At 36.6% G+C, this 17371-nt stretch overlaps 1 protein-coding gene across 2 annotated transcripts in view; it reads right to left on the reverse strand.

Annotated features, from left to right (window-relative positions):
- Positions 1 to 1985: 1985 nt before the first annotated feature.
- Positions 1986 to 17371, reverse strand: part of bcam (basal cell adhesion molecule (Lutheran blood group)) — a 48792-nt gene continuing 33406 nt past the window's right edge. The window contains exons 2-16 of one of the 2 annotated variants that reach the window (XM_059567822.1): positions 16716 to 16843; positions 16381 to 16594; positions 13479 to 13555; positions 13235 to 13331; positions 11649 to 11831; positions 11441 to 11562; positions 11209 to 11353; positions 10466 to 10581; positions 9790 to 9931; positions 8127 to 8251; positions 7896 to 8037; positions 6624 to 6662; positions 6120 to 6140; positions 5635 to 5776; positions 1986 to 5537 (exon numbers count right to left, since the gene is read on the reverse strand). In XM_059567822.1, the coding sequence (XP_059423805.1) occupies positions 5318 to 5537; positions 5635 to 5776; positions 6120 to 6140; positions 6624 to 6662; positions 7896 to 8037; positions 8127 to 8251; positions 9790 to 9931; positions 10466 to 10581; positions 11209 to 11353; positions 11441 to 11562; positions 11649 to 11831; positions 13235 to 13331; positions 13479 to 13555; positions 16381 to 16594; positions 16716 to 16843 (1913 nt within the window). In that variant the 3' untranslated portion in view covers positions 1986 to 5317. The remainder of the gene's footprint in view (positions 5538 to 5634; positions 5777 to 6119; positions 6141 to 6623; positions 6663 to 7895; positions 8038 to 8126; positions 8252 to 9789; positions 9932 to 10465; positions 10582 to 11208; positions 11354 to 11440; positions 11563 to 11648; positions 11832 to 13234; positions 13332 to 13478; positions 13556 to 16380; positions 16595 to 16715; positions 16844 to 17371) is intronic. The other variant, XM_059567823.1, reaches the window with a different exon arrangement.

The following is a 17371-nucleotide window of genomic DNA, read 5'->3' on the forward strand; positions in this document are numbered from 1 at the left end:
AGAAATGACACACCTCAACTTTAAATGTGCCCTTTTAAACTGACATTTCAGTTACAGCAACATACAGTTTCAACATTCACGCTTATGAGTTCCCAATAACAGGGCTGGTAATGAGATTAAGTCAGTATTCAGTTAGTCTTGCGATTTTAACATGGCAGCAGTTCCACGTAAAATAAGACGGCTTATTTATTTGTTAAAAAATATATATTGTAAGTACTAGAGAAGTACTCTTTTAATTATGTAAAAAATAACTGAGAGTACCTTTTTAAGTGTTATAATTCAGTTTCAGGCAGTGTTGATATTGTTAACTACAATTAAAACTTTTAAAATGTTTACAGTAATTAATGCTTAAATAAAATTATTAAATTACTTAAACCTATTTTTTGGACCACTAAAGCAAAGGCTCTATCTTAATCACTCACTCACATACTAACAATAAGTACTTGGTGGATCAGTATTGGGGAAAGATTGAGAGCCACTTGCTTTGATGAGAGAAAATCCTCATTAATCAGTGGAATAGATCCAGACATCAGTGTCTCCATTCACTAAATACAAATGCATAATAATGTGCTTGAGAGCATCTGATGGCTCACTTTCATCCCCTCTTTCTCTCTCTTATTATTCACATCATTCTCCAAGCATCCTTCCTAATTTTCTCCATCTACAGATCTTGTCCAGCTGCAGCCTTTTGTGACACATCTTTTCTCTTCCTACAGTAAATGTCTTTTTTTTATCTTTAACAATTAGGATTTCAATTCTTTTTCAATTTCCCATCCTTATTGTCATCTCAATATCCAAGTGCATTAACATGTATTTGTTCCTGTGCTGCTGGTCTGGCAGGTGAATGAGCTCCTTTAGTGATTGAACTGTCAGAAACAATTATTTAAAAGGGATCCACAGATGCTTATTTCTCATTCCTCGAATTCACATGGACAGTGCAAGCAAATAATGTTGATCACACCTGAGGATTTGGCTTAGTATGTATTTTTCAAATGATCGCCTTACATGCAAATTTCAGCACAGGAGGAATTTCACCACCTTGACTGACACCTGGCAGGCCGGGGCAAGGATGAACCAGCCTGTGGGTGTTTTGATGACATTCTGGCTGTGTCATCTTTCCAAACATAATGTGTAGGTAGGCAGCTTCCTACATTTTAAGACACAATCTTGAGAATGTGTAGGAAGTGTCCAGCGTTCACAATTCATCAAATACTGTACATCATCAAGCTACGGTGCACCGCCTGTGTTTGTCCGTGAGATTTGACCTCGCTGAGATTTGAGACTTTCACGTTTTGTTCTAGCACATAAATTACACATGTTCACAAACCACACAGTTCGAAGAAAATAAAACAAATCCTGGTTTAAAGATTAAACCAGTTAAGAACGGGCATTCCAGGTCGCATTGTGTTGTTCCACGCTCACCGACTACAGTGTGAACACAATCATCAGGCAATTGGTTCCTATAGCAAAATATCACTAAATACGATGGTTCATTCTCACAAATATAAAATAACCAAAACTCACACCTATCGAATTACATAATGTAATGAGCGTACTTAAATGTCATTCAATTTGGAAGCTTGTATCTGTCCTTAAAGATAATAGCCTACTGTCTTTGCATGTTGAAATCCCTTACAGGGGTTTCACATTATCATTTAACGATTAACAAGATCATACATGATATAGTCACTTACCTGACGCTTCCAACAGATTAATGTCTATTAAATCTGAACTGTCATTAGAAGTAGAGAACAAAGACTGAAACCCCAAACGGGAACTCAAGATGAATGTTAAGAAGGTAAGTAAAAATGTTTAACATACACAACTGGTTTATCTATTTAAATTATAAAGTTACCTGAGGGTTACAGTAATTTTAGACACACACACACACACACACACACACACACACACACACACACACACACACACACACACACACACACACACACACACACACACACACACACACACACAAAAGAGACAGCTTGGGATTTGTTGTAGTTGTTGTTGTTGCTTGACAGTATAAACTTTACACAGTTCCAATCAGAAGACAAGCTACAAAGTTCACAAATGCGTACCACAAATATACAGAATACCTGGAGGGCACAAACAATTGCAGACATCCATAAAGTATGACATCTTATTCAAAACAGCACTCTTATTTCTTGCAAAACTAGCAAAACTGCAAAATCATTCAGTAGTTAAGATGCGTATCCTTAAGAAAACTTTTTTTTTTGTTACTCATTGTCTTAGAAAATGGGCGTTCAAATAACTTGTATGCAAATATTGACCATAACTATAAATCACACATTACATTGACAGAACATATGACTACATTTTGCAAAATGAAATCAGTAAATGTAAAAAAGAGCATCAAGATAAAAGTAAAAAATATTCTATGAGGAGTCTAAGACAAGAGGCCTTCATAAACGGGCCACCATACATTTTCCAGTGTTTGAGATTTTCAGCGATATTTTAGCTCATGCTCCATGTGTCTACTGGACAATTAATACATACTGATTCATTAAGATACTCTCAACTACACACAAAGACTCAGTAGATAAAAAAAATTATAATGTTATATTCAAACCAAGCCCTCTCCCACTCTCTATGCATCTCTTTTCTCCTCTTCTTACCCTCATCCAACCAAACCTGCTGCATAGAGACTCTAGAATCACTGTTTTGTTGGTACAGAGAAGCACTTTACTGTATAAGTGTGTGTGACCATATTCAGAAATTGTGTAAAAACTGTCCATGGGTGTTGCTCTGACATGCAGAGGACCCGACTCAAAGAACAGCAGATTGTGAATCTGTTATTTGAAGCAAATAACAAGGCTCAGAGCTTTGTTTAACAGTAGGGCTTGGGCTGGAAATGACAGGGTTTTCCAACAACATACTGATTCTAGAATGTTCCAGCTGTGCTACCTGAACAACAGTGTGCTTTTACTGAGAAAGATACAAACTACATAGATATGCAAAACACAGAAACCTGTAACGTCATATACAAGTTTAAAGAAATCATTTTTACACCCCATGTTCACTCATATTTTTGGTTTAAAAAACAAAGTGAAATTGGCAACAGTATTGATAAATAACAAAAAAGATGACCACCGTGTGACAACAGTGTCATAGTTCTGCCCCTCGACTTTTACCAAGTTTTTCATCTCCTTGCTCTCAGAATGTAAAGTGATAGTTCTCCCAAAAAGGAAAATTACCGGTATGTCACAATTTACTCACCCTTCTCACTGTCATTCTCAGTGTTTTTATTTTAGAATGAAAATCAATGGGATCTCGTTTTGTTTTGTACTCCATTGACTTTCATTGTGTACAAAAGCAGTTCAAAATATCTTAATTTGTGTTCAACAGGAGAAAGTAAGCTATCTAGGTTTGGAACGATGATGAGGATGAGTAAATGATGATAGAATTCGTTGGTGTATGAATTATGAATGTATAAAGCCTTGGGGTTTCACATAACTAAACAGAGCAAAAACTTTTAAGCTTTAAGAAAAGGCTGAAAGTGTTTAACTTGATACGTTTCTCTAAATATAAATAATGAAAAACTTAGGGATATCAATAGTGTTGGAAAAACTTCAAACAGAATAGCATATTGGGACAGAATGTTCATTATGTTTTCTGCTCAGTGAGTAGATAATTTCCAATAATGCTCAGTATTTTAATAATCCAAAAAGAATAGTGAAGTTTAGACTATATATATAAAAAAGTGAATGATTAATCCCATTAGGATGCATTTTAAAATACTATAGACCTGTTCTCTTACTAACCTATGTGTGATAATTACAGAGTTAGGTTAAAGTCTTTGAACATGTTTGGGCTGTCGAATGGAATTCAGTGCAGTACAGAGGAATGAGATGATCGAGTTAGTTCTGTAACTCCCCCACAACTCTCAGACTTGAGCTGAATGGGTCCATGCAGTCAGATATATGGTTTGAATGGGATTCTCACACACGCTATTTCTTTCCCATCACCTCTGGCTTTTGGTTATAGCTCAAAACATACAGGTCTGGGACATGCAGGCATGGTCTAAAATATCTAAGGCGTTGAAAGGAACAGCTGGACAGTGTGTTTAATGGCACATCCATATGCTCCATGCAGATCATGGCCAAAGCATAAAGTGGTCAGTAGGGTTCACTAATCAGGGTAATGGCACGTGTGCAGTTCACAATCAAAAATGTACACAGTGCAGTTTGTAATGCAAAAAGAGGCTGTACTGCACTATTTCAACAACATGAACTAATCAACATAACCAGGGTGCAGCACAGCATGAAGAGCAACATCCAGTGTCCACAGTGAATTTTCTGCTTTGTTTTGGGTAGAAAAACTCTGCATTAAGCTGTGCTCTATTTAATAGAGTTGTACTACAAAGATTGGCTTGATTACACAATCAGGACACAGTATGTAACCTTATCAAAATAATGCCAAATTTACATTTATTGCCCCTCCCACTTCTAAACTGAAACCCACCCTCTGTTCAACAGCATAGCTCCTCCCACAATCTTTCAAAAAAGAAAACTGTACAGCTAAAATGAATTCATCTTCTCTTTCCTCCATCTCCTCTCTTCTCCTCCATCAGAGCACTCTTAATTCACTAACATCCCCTACGTCTCTGGAGATCTTGTTCTTACTTGTATCTCTTCTTCTTCGTTTTTTTTTATCACTGTAAAAGTGGAAAGATTGTTAATGAACACATACTGTTTTTACTGGCTATCATTTAGTTGCATAAAGTAATAAAATGTTCAAGATTAAAGACTATATGTCCATTTAAAGGCATAATTTACCCAAAAATGAAAATTACCCCATTATTTATTCACCATCAAGCCATCATAGGTGTATATGAATTTTATCATTCAGATGAATACAATTCTGAGTTATATAAAAAAAATGTGTTGGCTCTTCCCAGCTTTATAATGGCAGTGAATGGGGTCGAGATATTGAAGCCCAAACAAGTGCGTCCATCCATCAGAAAAAGTGCTCCAGTTGGCTCCGGGGGATTAATAAAGGCCTTCTGAAGTGAAGCAATGTTTTGTGTAATAAAAATATCATGGGGTAATTTTAATTTTTGGGCAAACTATCCCTTTAGGGATCACAGTGGAGGCCCACGTCTCAAGAACTAATTAAATGTGATTTTAAATCTTTACAATTTCTTTCCCATTTTGTCCATTTGTCAGCAAAATGTTTTCTATCATTTAGAGAATTTTTATCTTTTAAAATACAATAAAATGTTGTATGATCACATATTCCTTTATGTATTTGAATAAGTACAGGTCAGATTAAGTCTATTTTTACATGCATGTATCTGTTATGTTGAATGATGATAGAAAATTATCCCACCGTTTTTACATTTTTGTTGTACAATAAACATTTTACAAAAACAAAATTGGTACTGTGGTACAGCTGAGAACCACCTTTGGCCCCTCACCTGTTCTGCATTTGGTTTCTTAAGCAGACCAGCCTCTTCATTGCCTTTCTCATTGGACTTCATCTCCACCACAATACCACCTTTCACCTCCCCAGATGCCCTGGAAGGAGACAAAGTGACAAAAGGTATGAAGTGAATAAATGGAAATGTGAACACATGACCTGTAAATGTTTGTTATCATGGTTCAGGCTACTCACACATCCTTCTTTTCCTTTTTCCCACAGCTCAGCTTGCCCTTCTTACTAAGGAAGAAGAGCAGAGCCACCAGGAGGAGAAGCAGTAGAACGCACACTACCACGGCAATCACGACCGCGCTTGGACCTCCCTGCTGTTTGTCCGCTGAGAAGATCGAATGAGAAGAGAGTTGGTAAGAAGTTGAAGGTTAATGGCGAGTGTAAAGAAGTGATGAGTTTGGGTGGGAGAGAAAGACAAAGGGGAATACAGAGGTGGAATGGGCGTGTTGAGGAGGCTGGGGAGGAAGTAAACCAGAACAATAAGCAATTGTTATTTCGTCTAAATTAAAATGAGACCCAAGTAATCAGTGATAAATAATGTCACAGTTTGACAAATGATAACACAAACACACAATCTCACAGCTGTGTGCAAACAGACAATTGCATACATGCATATGCACTATTTTATTCTCATGCAAAGACGGAAAAGCAACAGGGGTTATACAGACCTGTTTTAAATACTGGGTTTCCTTTTAGCAGCATTATGGGAAAGAGAAAGTTGAGTCCAATTGAACAGTGCAGAGGGAAAAAAACACTGTACCATTAACCCACACACACACAACGAGGCCCATCCCCAAGATGAAGACAAACACATACACACGCTGAAGTGACCGCACGAGCTAAACACTTGACAGCACACTCGAGGATGAACGGACGGCAGTATTAAGAGACAAACACCCAGACACAGAGAAGAAGGAAAGAGAGGAAAGTAAAATAGAACAGAATCCTTTATTGTCTCAAATGAGGGAAAAGTTAAAGGTGTAGCATCAACAAAATAGAGGACGGACATCATACAAAGATCACACACGTAATACAATATACAATATACACAGTGATTGGTACCAGTACATAATATACAGTGTAAAGGGCTGGAAAGCTAGATCACGGAGTATGTACAAGAAAGAGTCCTGAGAGGGAGAGGAGGAGCAGAGAGAGCTGGGACAAGTGTCTACCTCGGTTAGCAGTATTGGGATTTGATGATTTGTCTGGATCTGTACAGAGGAAATAAAAGAACAAGATTTAGAGAATAAGTAACATTTGAGAGTAAATGAGAGTCTGTGATGATATGTTGAGTAAATCTGAGGAAATACACTATGTTCAAAAGTTTGGGTCAGTTTTTTTTAAGACATTGATATTTTTATTAGGCAGATTCATTAAATTGGCTGCAGAAAATTGATTTTTCAAATAAATGCTGGTCTTTTTAACTTGTTATTTATAAAAAATCCTGAAAAAAGGGTCTCCACAAAAAATCTTAATAACCATTTTCAACACTGTAGACTGGAGAAATGGCTGCCGAAAATCCAGCTTTACCATCATAGGAATAAATTACATTTTAAAGAACATTTAAATAGAATTAACTTATTTTAAATTGAAATATTTTACAGTTTTACTGTTTATGCTGTATTTTTGCTCAAATATATGTAGCCTTGGTGAAAATAAAACTTCTTTCAAAAACATAAATGGCTATGCAACTCAAGCACTAATAGTTTTATAAATATTATCAATGTGAATAGTTTGGCTCATGAATATCAATTAGGTAACATTACTACAGATTTGAATGAGCACAGTTCATACACATGAGCACAGTGTTTCTAGATGTCACAACCCTTAGCCCATAATCCCACCCTCCAAAAAATTGTGTATCAGATCAGGATGACCAATTAGATTTTCTAAAATGTGCAGCATACAGCCATAGCACACTGCATAAGATATGGTATCCCACAATCCACTGTGCACTTAACCTTCAGTTTTCAGTTTATTAAATGAACTGGAAGCACTATCCTTGATTTTTGAAATCTTCTCAACTTACTTTTTAACCAGACTTCCAAAATTCAGACACTTTTATACAAAATGGACTAAAAATTTTCATAATAACAGCATTCCTATATAATTGAGATATCTGGTTGCTACTGCCTGAATAAACCATGCAACATAATGAGGTCTTGTGACAATGTACAAAAGCATCTGACATCTATATCCCTGCATTCTGCATACTAATTTCTGAAAACCCAGAAAGCAGTATAAAGCATCTATGCTGGGCTGCTTTTGTGCAAACCCTGTTGCTAGTTTACATGTATAAACTAGACAAAACTGCAAGTTAACCCAGTGTTTTCTGTCTGATATTTACCCAGCACTGGGTTGCCAGTGGGGTTATTTTAACCCAGTCATTTTTAGAGTGTAGTATTCCAGTCCCAACATAGTCTGTAAGAGTAGGATGCACTAACCTGATTTGATGGACACCTTGAAGCTCTTGCTGTCTCTTCCATGCTTGTTGTATGCTTCACAAATCACACCATCCTTCAGAACTGCCGCCGAGGCCTCAAGAGTGACTGTGCTAATAACCTTATTCCCCACTACGTTCACTGACTACACACAAACACACAGATGAAAAATACAACGAATACAGTTTTCTGATTTAAGATCAAACATAATCTACTTGAAGCACATTCACGCACCTCTTTGCCAGAAGGTTTCCAGGTGAACTGTGGAGGAGGATAACCAAGAGCAGAGCAGTTGAGAGTGACCAGCCCTCCTTCCTTCTCAACAAGACCATTCAGTGGAGCAGCAATCTCAGGTGCACCTTCAAAACAAAAACACATGAATAGTATCAGTGGCCAGTATTTGGGTTGAGTCTCTGAGGTGTAAATTCCTCTGTCAAATGATGACAAGGATTCTAAATTAAACCTAAGGCTAGAGTTAACAAGTTTAACAAGCTTAACAAGTTTGACATCTGCCTTTTGACATCTTACTGAGGATTCAGTAAAACATCATGTTCATGTGATATCATATTCATGTGTTCAGAACAAAGGGAGAATTTATGGACCATGTTATGAATGCCTCGCCATCCTTTCTTGGAAACCAGGAAAAGGTGTGAACTACACCCATGAATACATTGAATGCCATGATGGCTTGTAGAACAAAACCAGGAAATCAAGAATGAACGTTTTTCCGATGGTACACATAAGATACATGAGACCTGCCCTGGTGTTACAGTATACAGTCTCATACTGCAAGGTGAAAAAGTGTTTAAAAGCTTGTTTTTTATTATAGGAATTAGTTCAACATTGTTAGTGGCCTCTGAGATGAATCGCAACGTTTGATTTGAAGCAAAATGTCGAAGATAATAAAAAAAAGATGTGCTTTTGATGTCGTTTCTTATTATAAAACATCTCTTTCATCCTTTAATGCGACAACATCCCATATTAGTTAGCTAATCTACTGTAGTCTAAGTTTACTACCACTCTTTACAAATTTAGAAATTCTTATCAGAATTAATGTATTTACAAGTTGAACGTACATGAGCAGCTTAGTTAAAGTCCGGGACCTTATTTGTTATTTTGTTTACACCCTGAGTTGGGGGTGTATAAATTACATTTGTATGGTAAAAGCAAATTGTTATGGATCATAATAAGCTGTAAATGTGAATGTTGACAGTGCCATTTAGTTTGTAAGCATTTTGTTACTGCCAGACAACCCAACTAATTTAGTTGGTTTATGAGAAGACTAACATTTCCCATAATCCACTACGGCAGCAAGAGAATGATAAAACACCAGATCAGCATCAATTACAGACCTAATGTGCATTCCTTACTCTTCATTACGGCGCATTAGTGCTAAAACGATTCCTGACTTTGTTGGGAATTAAAAAAAAGTGTGATGAATATGAAACTGACAAAAATTACTCGAAACAACATCTGTTCTCATTTTCGTAGTAATAGATGACTTATGTCCTGACTTATCGAACAGTAATGTACCATTGTTTAACAACCTAAGAGATATGTCTTTAAAAGTTTATAATCTTGTTTCACTTCATGTTACTCTATATGTAGATTTGGAATTGTGTTTTTACTTACATTTGACCTTGACTGGTTACTCTGAGCAGAAAACACACACATTACTGTTTTCTTATGGCACTGAACTCCTACATGTATCCAAACATAATATCCGCACTATGGAGAGCAGCTGGTATAACAACAAGAGTCGACAATTTGTTGACAGCCCATAGTTTAGTTCTATCTCTTGAAAGCAAGCTGCTTTGATACTGATGACAGCTTGTATTGACACTTTGCACTGATAAACCACTATAAAGCTGTGTGTGTCTGTGTTTGCACTTAGTACCTGTGACGGTAAGGGTGACATTAGCTTGTTTTCGGAGACCTGGCACTGAAGGTACAGCTCCGACACATAAATACACGCCAGCGTCAGCCAGAGTCACTGACTGGAGAGTCAACACACCCGTCTGCGACAGCTCCTTTGAGTCCTATGACGTACAGTGAGATCAAAAGAGATGTCGAGTCAAATGAGATCACTATTTCCACTGTTTTACTCACACTTGTGTCATTCCAAACCCATTAGGCTTCAGAATACAAATTAAGATATTTTATTTAAAATCTCAGAATTCACTCATTGAATTCACATCTCATCACAAGCTTTGTATTAAACCACTTGATAAATTTGGATTCATTACAAAGACTTTATGGCCTTATTGGCTGTTGGTTTCCTGGATTTTCACCGTAGGAAGATTAAAGTCCTATGGGTTTGGATTGACAAGAGAGTGAGACAATGATGGCAGACCTTTTAGTTTTTGGAGAACTATCTGCCAAAATGACAATAAATAAATAAAAACAAAGAAAACTGAAACCTCCAATGGTGGATACAGCGTAGAACCATAAGAGCTAATAGAACATTATTCAGAGAAAAACAAATACATGAGTGAAAGAAAGATAACAGTAAAGAAAAATAAGTGAGGAAAAATTGGCACACGGATGGAGGCTTGTTGAAATTCGATACATGCCTTTTTCCACTGCAGGGTGTATTCATCAGAGGACTTGGTCTTACACTGAAGCTCCACAGCATCTCCTTTAGCAGCAAGCAATGGGCCTTCTGGAGTCACTGCCACAGGGTCAAGATCTGACAGAGTGACAAAAGAATGAATGTAGCTCAGAGGTCTTTTAAGTTGACGATGAGAAGCAGTGGTGTTATTGTTTACTAAAACTGATGCTATAAAAAAAACAATTATATATAAATTTTAAATAAAACTAAAAACTAAAATAAAATAAAATAAAATAAAAATCTTAGATTTAAAATGACAAATGTGACCTTTGCAACTGAGAAAAGTTTATGCTAAAATTACCCAAATGTAAACTGAAACAAAAAATAAATTAAAGCTAAATAGAAAAAAAGTCTAAAGCACATCAAATTAAATAAACAAAAATTTAAATTAGATCTAAAACTTTCAAAATAAAATCTAATTTAAAATATTAACAAATATAATAGTATCTTAACAATACATAAAGAAGATGAAAGAGGTATACATTTGTTATATATAATATATTTTAAATATTTGCCTTCGCCACAGTATTTAATCACATAATTCATTGAAGTCTATTTTTAATTCCAGTGAGATGGTCTGTAAAGCCTGTCTAAATTAGCACTGGTGATGAAGGAGGGCAGAGGTTAAGAAAGGATGATTTCTGTTTTATTTAGCAACTCGTCCAGTTTATTGTATTTATTATAGTGACTAGAACTGATACTTACAGTGAACATTTAAGCTAAGAGTTTTGGTAAGCTCAACACTATCTTCGGCATCAAAATCCAGAGCTTCACACTTATAGATTCCAGCATCCATTCGAGTGACATTCTTCACTGTTAGCGTTCCTTTCAATCCTCCCAGTTGTTTGTCCTTATGAGTGAGTATGTACATACATGAGTGAGAATAATAGCGTCAGCTAGATCATTTGGTTGTGATTTGGCATGAATGGTCTCTCACCCCTTTATAAAAATCAAACTCTGGCTGAGGGTTTCCGTCAGTCTCACACTCCATCAGCACATCATCCCCTTCTTTGACTGGCCCCTGATTCTTCAGTTTGAAGAACACAGTTTCTGTTGAATCTGATTGGAGGAGAGCACAGGATGAGGGGTTTGAGGTAAATGAGTGTACAGTTGACACATTGTGAGTGTGTGCACGTCGGACTCACAGAGCAGCGAGAGGCTGAACTTATCGGAGCTCTCCTGTTTGATCTGGTTGTTTGGCATGCTGTACTCCACCGTGCAGTGGAAGACAGATTTAGCATCAGCTTTAACCGGCTGCATGAACAGCGTGCTGGTCATGGTGTACAGGTTTGAGGCTTCCTTCACCACACTAGGTATCATAAATGTTTCTGAGAAAGAGAGAGGGACAAGATTAACTTCCCTGTAAGATGTCTGCAGGTATGTGAAGAGTAATGAAATGCTACCGTGCTAATTAATACTAAATGCTAAACATAAATAAAAAATGCATATATATGTATATATTCTTAAATGTACTGAATACATTTCAGTATTTTAGGGGACTTTTGGGTATTGTATTGGGAAGTATTAAATATCTTTTAGATTATTTAAACACACAAAAAATAATATTGTGAAATATTACAAAGATTTTTCTATTTTAATATATTTTAAAATATAATTTGTTCCTGTGATTGCAAAAATAAATTACTCCATTTGTCGGTGTCACATGATCCTTCAGAGGTCGTTATAATACGCTGATTTTGTGCTTAGGAAATATTTCTTATTATTCTCAGTTAGGAAAACAATTGTGCTGTTTAATATTTTTGTGGAATCTGTAATGCATTTTTTCAGGATTCCTTGATTAACATAAAGATTCATATAAATAACAGTGTTTATTTGAAGCATATTTTTTGTTACCGGTATATGTAAATATTTGTCCATTTTAAACAAATTTAATGCAATTAAATTCAGTCAAATTCAGCAAAGTTGATTGGACAGAGCTTTATAGTACAAATGGTCAATGACCCAAAACAAACAGCAAAAGCAACCCAGGAGTTTTTGAAAGTAAAAAATATGATTAATCTGCAATGGCCAAGTCAACCTCCTGATCTCAACTCAATTGAGCATGCATTTCACTTGCTGAAAACAAAACTAAAGGCAGAAAGACAAACAAACAAACCCTGTCTTAATTGATGTCCGTAAGGTCCAAACGAATATTAAAAATGAACATTTTATTAATGATTATATTTATTTGTCCAATTTCATTTGAGCCCCTGAAAATGGGGGGACTGTGTGTTAAAATGTTTGTAATTCCTAAGCTTTTTATGTTATATTTTTGCTTTGTTTTTGTTTTAGGAATCGCAGTAAACATGCAGTGCTGTAAAAGTAAGTTGGTGAATAAACAAAAGGATAATGCAATAAAAAAGAATAAATAATTAAGACATTAAGTTAAATGTATTTATATGTTATTTATATGTTATTATTGATAATAAATGTTTAAATTAATTTAATAATTGATACCTTTCACTTGAGTTAATTTTATTTAAAAAACATTTTTGTGAAAACCTGTATCTTAACAGTAAATCACGCTTTTTACAGTCAGTTTTATAGTTTAATATGTTACCATTGCCCTATCCTGCTCAAATGGGATTCATTTTATTTGTTCAGGTCTTAAAAATCTTAAATTTGAGATAAAAAATCCTGCAGATACCCTGATATATATATACACTAAATCCCAAATTGTTGGTCTTCTCAATGGGCAGAAAAGAGTGCACTTTTCTGATTCTGCACTTACTTTCCTTCAGGTCCTTTACTTCAGGCAGAGGAGTGGCATCTTTAAACCAGATAATACGAGGCTGAGGGTAAGCATTCCTACTGATGCACTTGCCCACCTAAACAAACATACCACACATCCTGGATATTGTTACACAATTTCAGATTCTTTTACTAAATTAAGTCACTGTAACTTTGCACGAAATGAATTTACATTTAAAGGCTTACAGCTATCATGTACAGCTATGAATATATGCGAGACTCACCTCCGAGGAGGTGCCAGTTTCAGTAGTGACAGTAATAGCCTGATTATTTCCTGTGATCGTTGGCTTTTCTGGAGCAACTGTGATAGGAAAATAAAAGTGCATTAATAACTAAGAAATATGGCTTCCTAAACAATTGGCCATATAAATACAAACACACTTAAAGTCACTCAAGGAATCATGACAGCCAATAACATGATCTTTTAAATAATTTGCCTAAACTACACTGAATGTAAGCCCAGGATGCCTAGGTAAATAACTGTAAATAACTGCTGCCATGATCAAGAGAAAGACTAAGAAAGTTATTTGAAATCAAATCCAGTTTACCACCTGCTGTCTGTGGGCGGTAATAGCATAACATTAAATGTGCCAGGCAAATTGTGCTGAATTTCGTGAATAAGGCACAATATAATGAGCCTAATTTGCATGCAAAGGTGTGTTTGTGCTGAAAAGCTGTTCTCCAGCTAAAACCGGATTGCAGCTAGTTAGTGAATAAACATCAGGTTTTTGCACTGAAATTGTCAGGGATTTGGATTTTTGGCCAGCAGTGTTTTTCCTTTTTGCGTGTCTGTGCTTGCGTGTCTGGGAGTTGGTGTATCTGGGGGCGTGGCTATCCATTCCTCTCTGTGCGTGACTACTGAATGTGAATCACTTGCTGTCAATCAACTTAAAACCTGGGTCTTCCGTCATTCGGCCAGATCATTCAATCTGTCTGTGTGGTATACTGTGCTAAGGCCTCCCAGTGTTTAGACTAGTTTTTGTGTCATGTGTTTTGTTAGAGTTTTAATTCTGTTTCTCCTGTGTTTTAGACCTCACTCCACTTGTGTTCATCCTGAATTCTGCCTGCCACGTCTGATCAACGGGCTACTCTCTCTGCTCTACCAACATATATTTGACCTGTTTGGTTTCCAGCTCACCTTAGCCAACAATCTTTAACAGCAAATGAGAGATGGATCGTGTTGCTTGACTTTTATTTGCATCGTTTTTTAATCTGTGTTCTGCTTTTGGGTCCAAAGCTATGTTTGGTTACAACAGAAATAGTCTGTGCAAAAATTTGTTTAGGGAATTTGCCCCAAAATTTTCCAAATGGATGCATGAAAAAATTGTTAAATAAATAAAAAAGCCATGCATTAACCTTATGGCACTTCTAATTCCTTTTTCAAATTGAGCCGCAAGGTCTCCCCCACCCAACAAATCACACACAAGGTCACCATATCACTGCTCCCAGCTGTCATCTGGTATAAAAATAAACTGAATCATTTTTAATAAAATTAGCAGTCATGCCATTCTTACAAGAGCGCTTAGTTTCTCAGTCTCTCTTCTTGCCGCATGATCTTTCTGAACCAAAGCATTTCTCTCATGTCTTAATCTTTCTCAAAATGTGTTTGAAAGACACTTTAAAAGAAGGAGAGAACATGTGTGAGTTTGCACAACGATGGATGTCTCTTTCTCTCTCTACATAAGGACATGTCCCTCTGGTGCAGCCATTAGCCATGAAGCAGGCAGCGGCATTCATCTCCTGGGAGGAGATGTCATTGTTTTCCAGTCCCCCTGCTCTCATTCACAATTATTACAGCCATTACTGCCTCTCTCGCTCCGTGCAGTCTGGGGTGGGAAATGAACAAAGAGTCTGTTCTGCTGTTTTCTCTGGTCTGTGCGCACACATACACACACTATCCCACGCAGCCTACGCCCTCCTACACACAAACAGTTGTCTAGTTTTTCATAAAGTGTCCCCATCAGTGACCCCATCACACACAGCTGGGGGAGGGTCTCTAAAGAAATAATGAATTGCAGAGCAGGGGGCTGAAAGTTCAATACAACATAATGCAGGCCAATTAGAGACACGCAGAGTAATTTAAAATAAATCTATAAACTGTGATAAATTAAATATTCTACAAATCATGATATAAATACACCAAGTACCCTGACTAAGGTCTATAATATATAATATGCATAGTATTGCACCACCTTTCTATCTCACCTTCTATTAAATAAATTTTATTTCTAGAAAGGTGATTTCTCATTATTATCTTTCATTATTTTCAGAACAGTCATGATGCTAATTTTTTTTGTGGAAACCTTCATAATATGATTCTTTGTTCATAGAAATAAAATAGAAAGCTCAAATAAAGAGCAATTTTTTTGAAACAGAACAAATCGTTTGAAACATTATACGTCTTTGTCACTTTTAAGCATCCTTGCTGAATAAAAGTATTAATGTCTTTAAAAAACACGTGCTGACAAATGTTTTAATATTTTACTGGAAAACAAAATACTGGTTGGGAAATAGTTTTTACGGTGAATTTTACAGTTTTCTTGCAAATGTCCAGTTATAGTTCTGAAGAAAGAAAAAAAAATTCAGTTTACATCAGACATCTATTTTAGGAACATGTTTAGAATATCCAGCTTGACGGTTTACATCTTACTTCTGTGCTGGTACTTAATTTCAGTGCAAGTACCTCTTTAGAAAACACACCTCACCCCATCACTGATTAAATGTTCCTCCCTTAAATGTCTTCTCAGTGTAAGATCAGACTCCCAAGGCTTTGCCTCTGATTTGGGGTCAGTTAGGCAAGGACAGGGAGCTCTGCTCTCAGGTCATTGGTCATTAGTGTAATGCTTAATGCACATGGAGCTCTATGGCTCTCATAACCTTATAAAATGACATCCATCAAACATGACAAGTGCAATCACTCTATTAATCAATAATGTCAAATGCAATCTGTACAGCCATAATTGACCCAGGGCAAACTCATAAACAACACCCAAGACTAATGAATAGGGGTAAAAGTGGCTGGCCACATGTCTCATTTAGTTTATGGAAATCGTAGAGGAGTGGTCAAAAGCTTTGCTAATATAGAGGGAATAAATATCTTATGCAATCATTTTCAGTCAGACTTACAGAAAACCTTGACCTGGGTCTTATCTTCAGAGAACCCTACAGCTCCAGCAGACACTTGGCAGATGTAGATTCTCTCATCTTCCACCATGACTGGAGAGATGGTGATGGACAGGTCGTTTTCCATGGTTAGACGATCTGTCATTGTTGTGCCTGGATCAACACCAATACCTTGTGGAGACTTGAAAGCAATTTGTTTTCTTGCACCTGCAACCTCCTGGGGATGATGGAAACACATATTACATCAGTGTAGTACAGCATTTTACGTGAAGAAATGCTAAACAAAAATAGATAAAAAGTGGTATATTCTTATAATATAAAGTCACCTGTGTACTTACAATCAACCATTGGACCACAACAGCAGAGGCCGGTGCAGAGGTGGTGTAGCTGCAAGGCAGTGTGGCAGTCTCTCCTTTGATCACTTCCACCTCTGGAGTCACCTTGACCGTGACTGAAGCCAGACATGCTGTAAAGAAAAGGGAAAAGAGACAAAAAAATTACATCTGTAATAGCAATGATGGTTATTTTACTTGACAATTGGACTTGGATTTGGCGGGAAGGATCGAGGGCTGGAAGGTGGCAGTGAACAACACTCATAATAATTTGCCAGACGGCTTTTTACTGCAGCAGCCTCGGAGTCACACGCAGTGAGAAATGATCCACATGCTGTGAGTCTGAAACAGCCATTGTGTTCCCGCTGCCTCCAAACATGAAGCCCAGCTGCACAGAACCAGGTGCAAGAGAAAAAGAAAAAAGACTGTTGATAACCCTTTGCTCTCGTGAAACTGAGTAGTAGGAGCATGTTAGGGAGTCCACGTGGGGCTGGGTGATATATCTTATATTTCAATATATTTTCAATGATTTTGAAAGCAACACATTTAGAGACATCATGAATATTTAACAGAATTGAATGCATCTTTTATATCTTCATTAAGATTGTGTGTGTGTGTGTGTGTGTGTGTGTGTAAAATGCAATATATGTCACGTAAAGATA

This window comes from Carassius carassius, chromosome 15, assembly GCF_963082965.1.
Source record: "Carassius carassius chromosome 15, fCarCar2.1, whole genome shotgun sequence".
Taxonomy (NCBI): domain Eukaryota; kingdom Metazoa; phylum Chordata; class Actinopteri; order Cypriniformes; family Cyprinidae; genus Carassius; species Carassius carassius.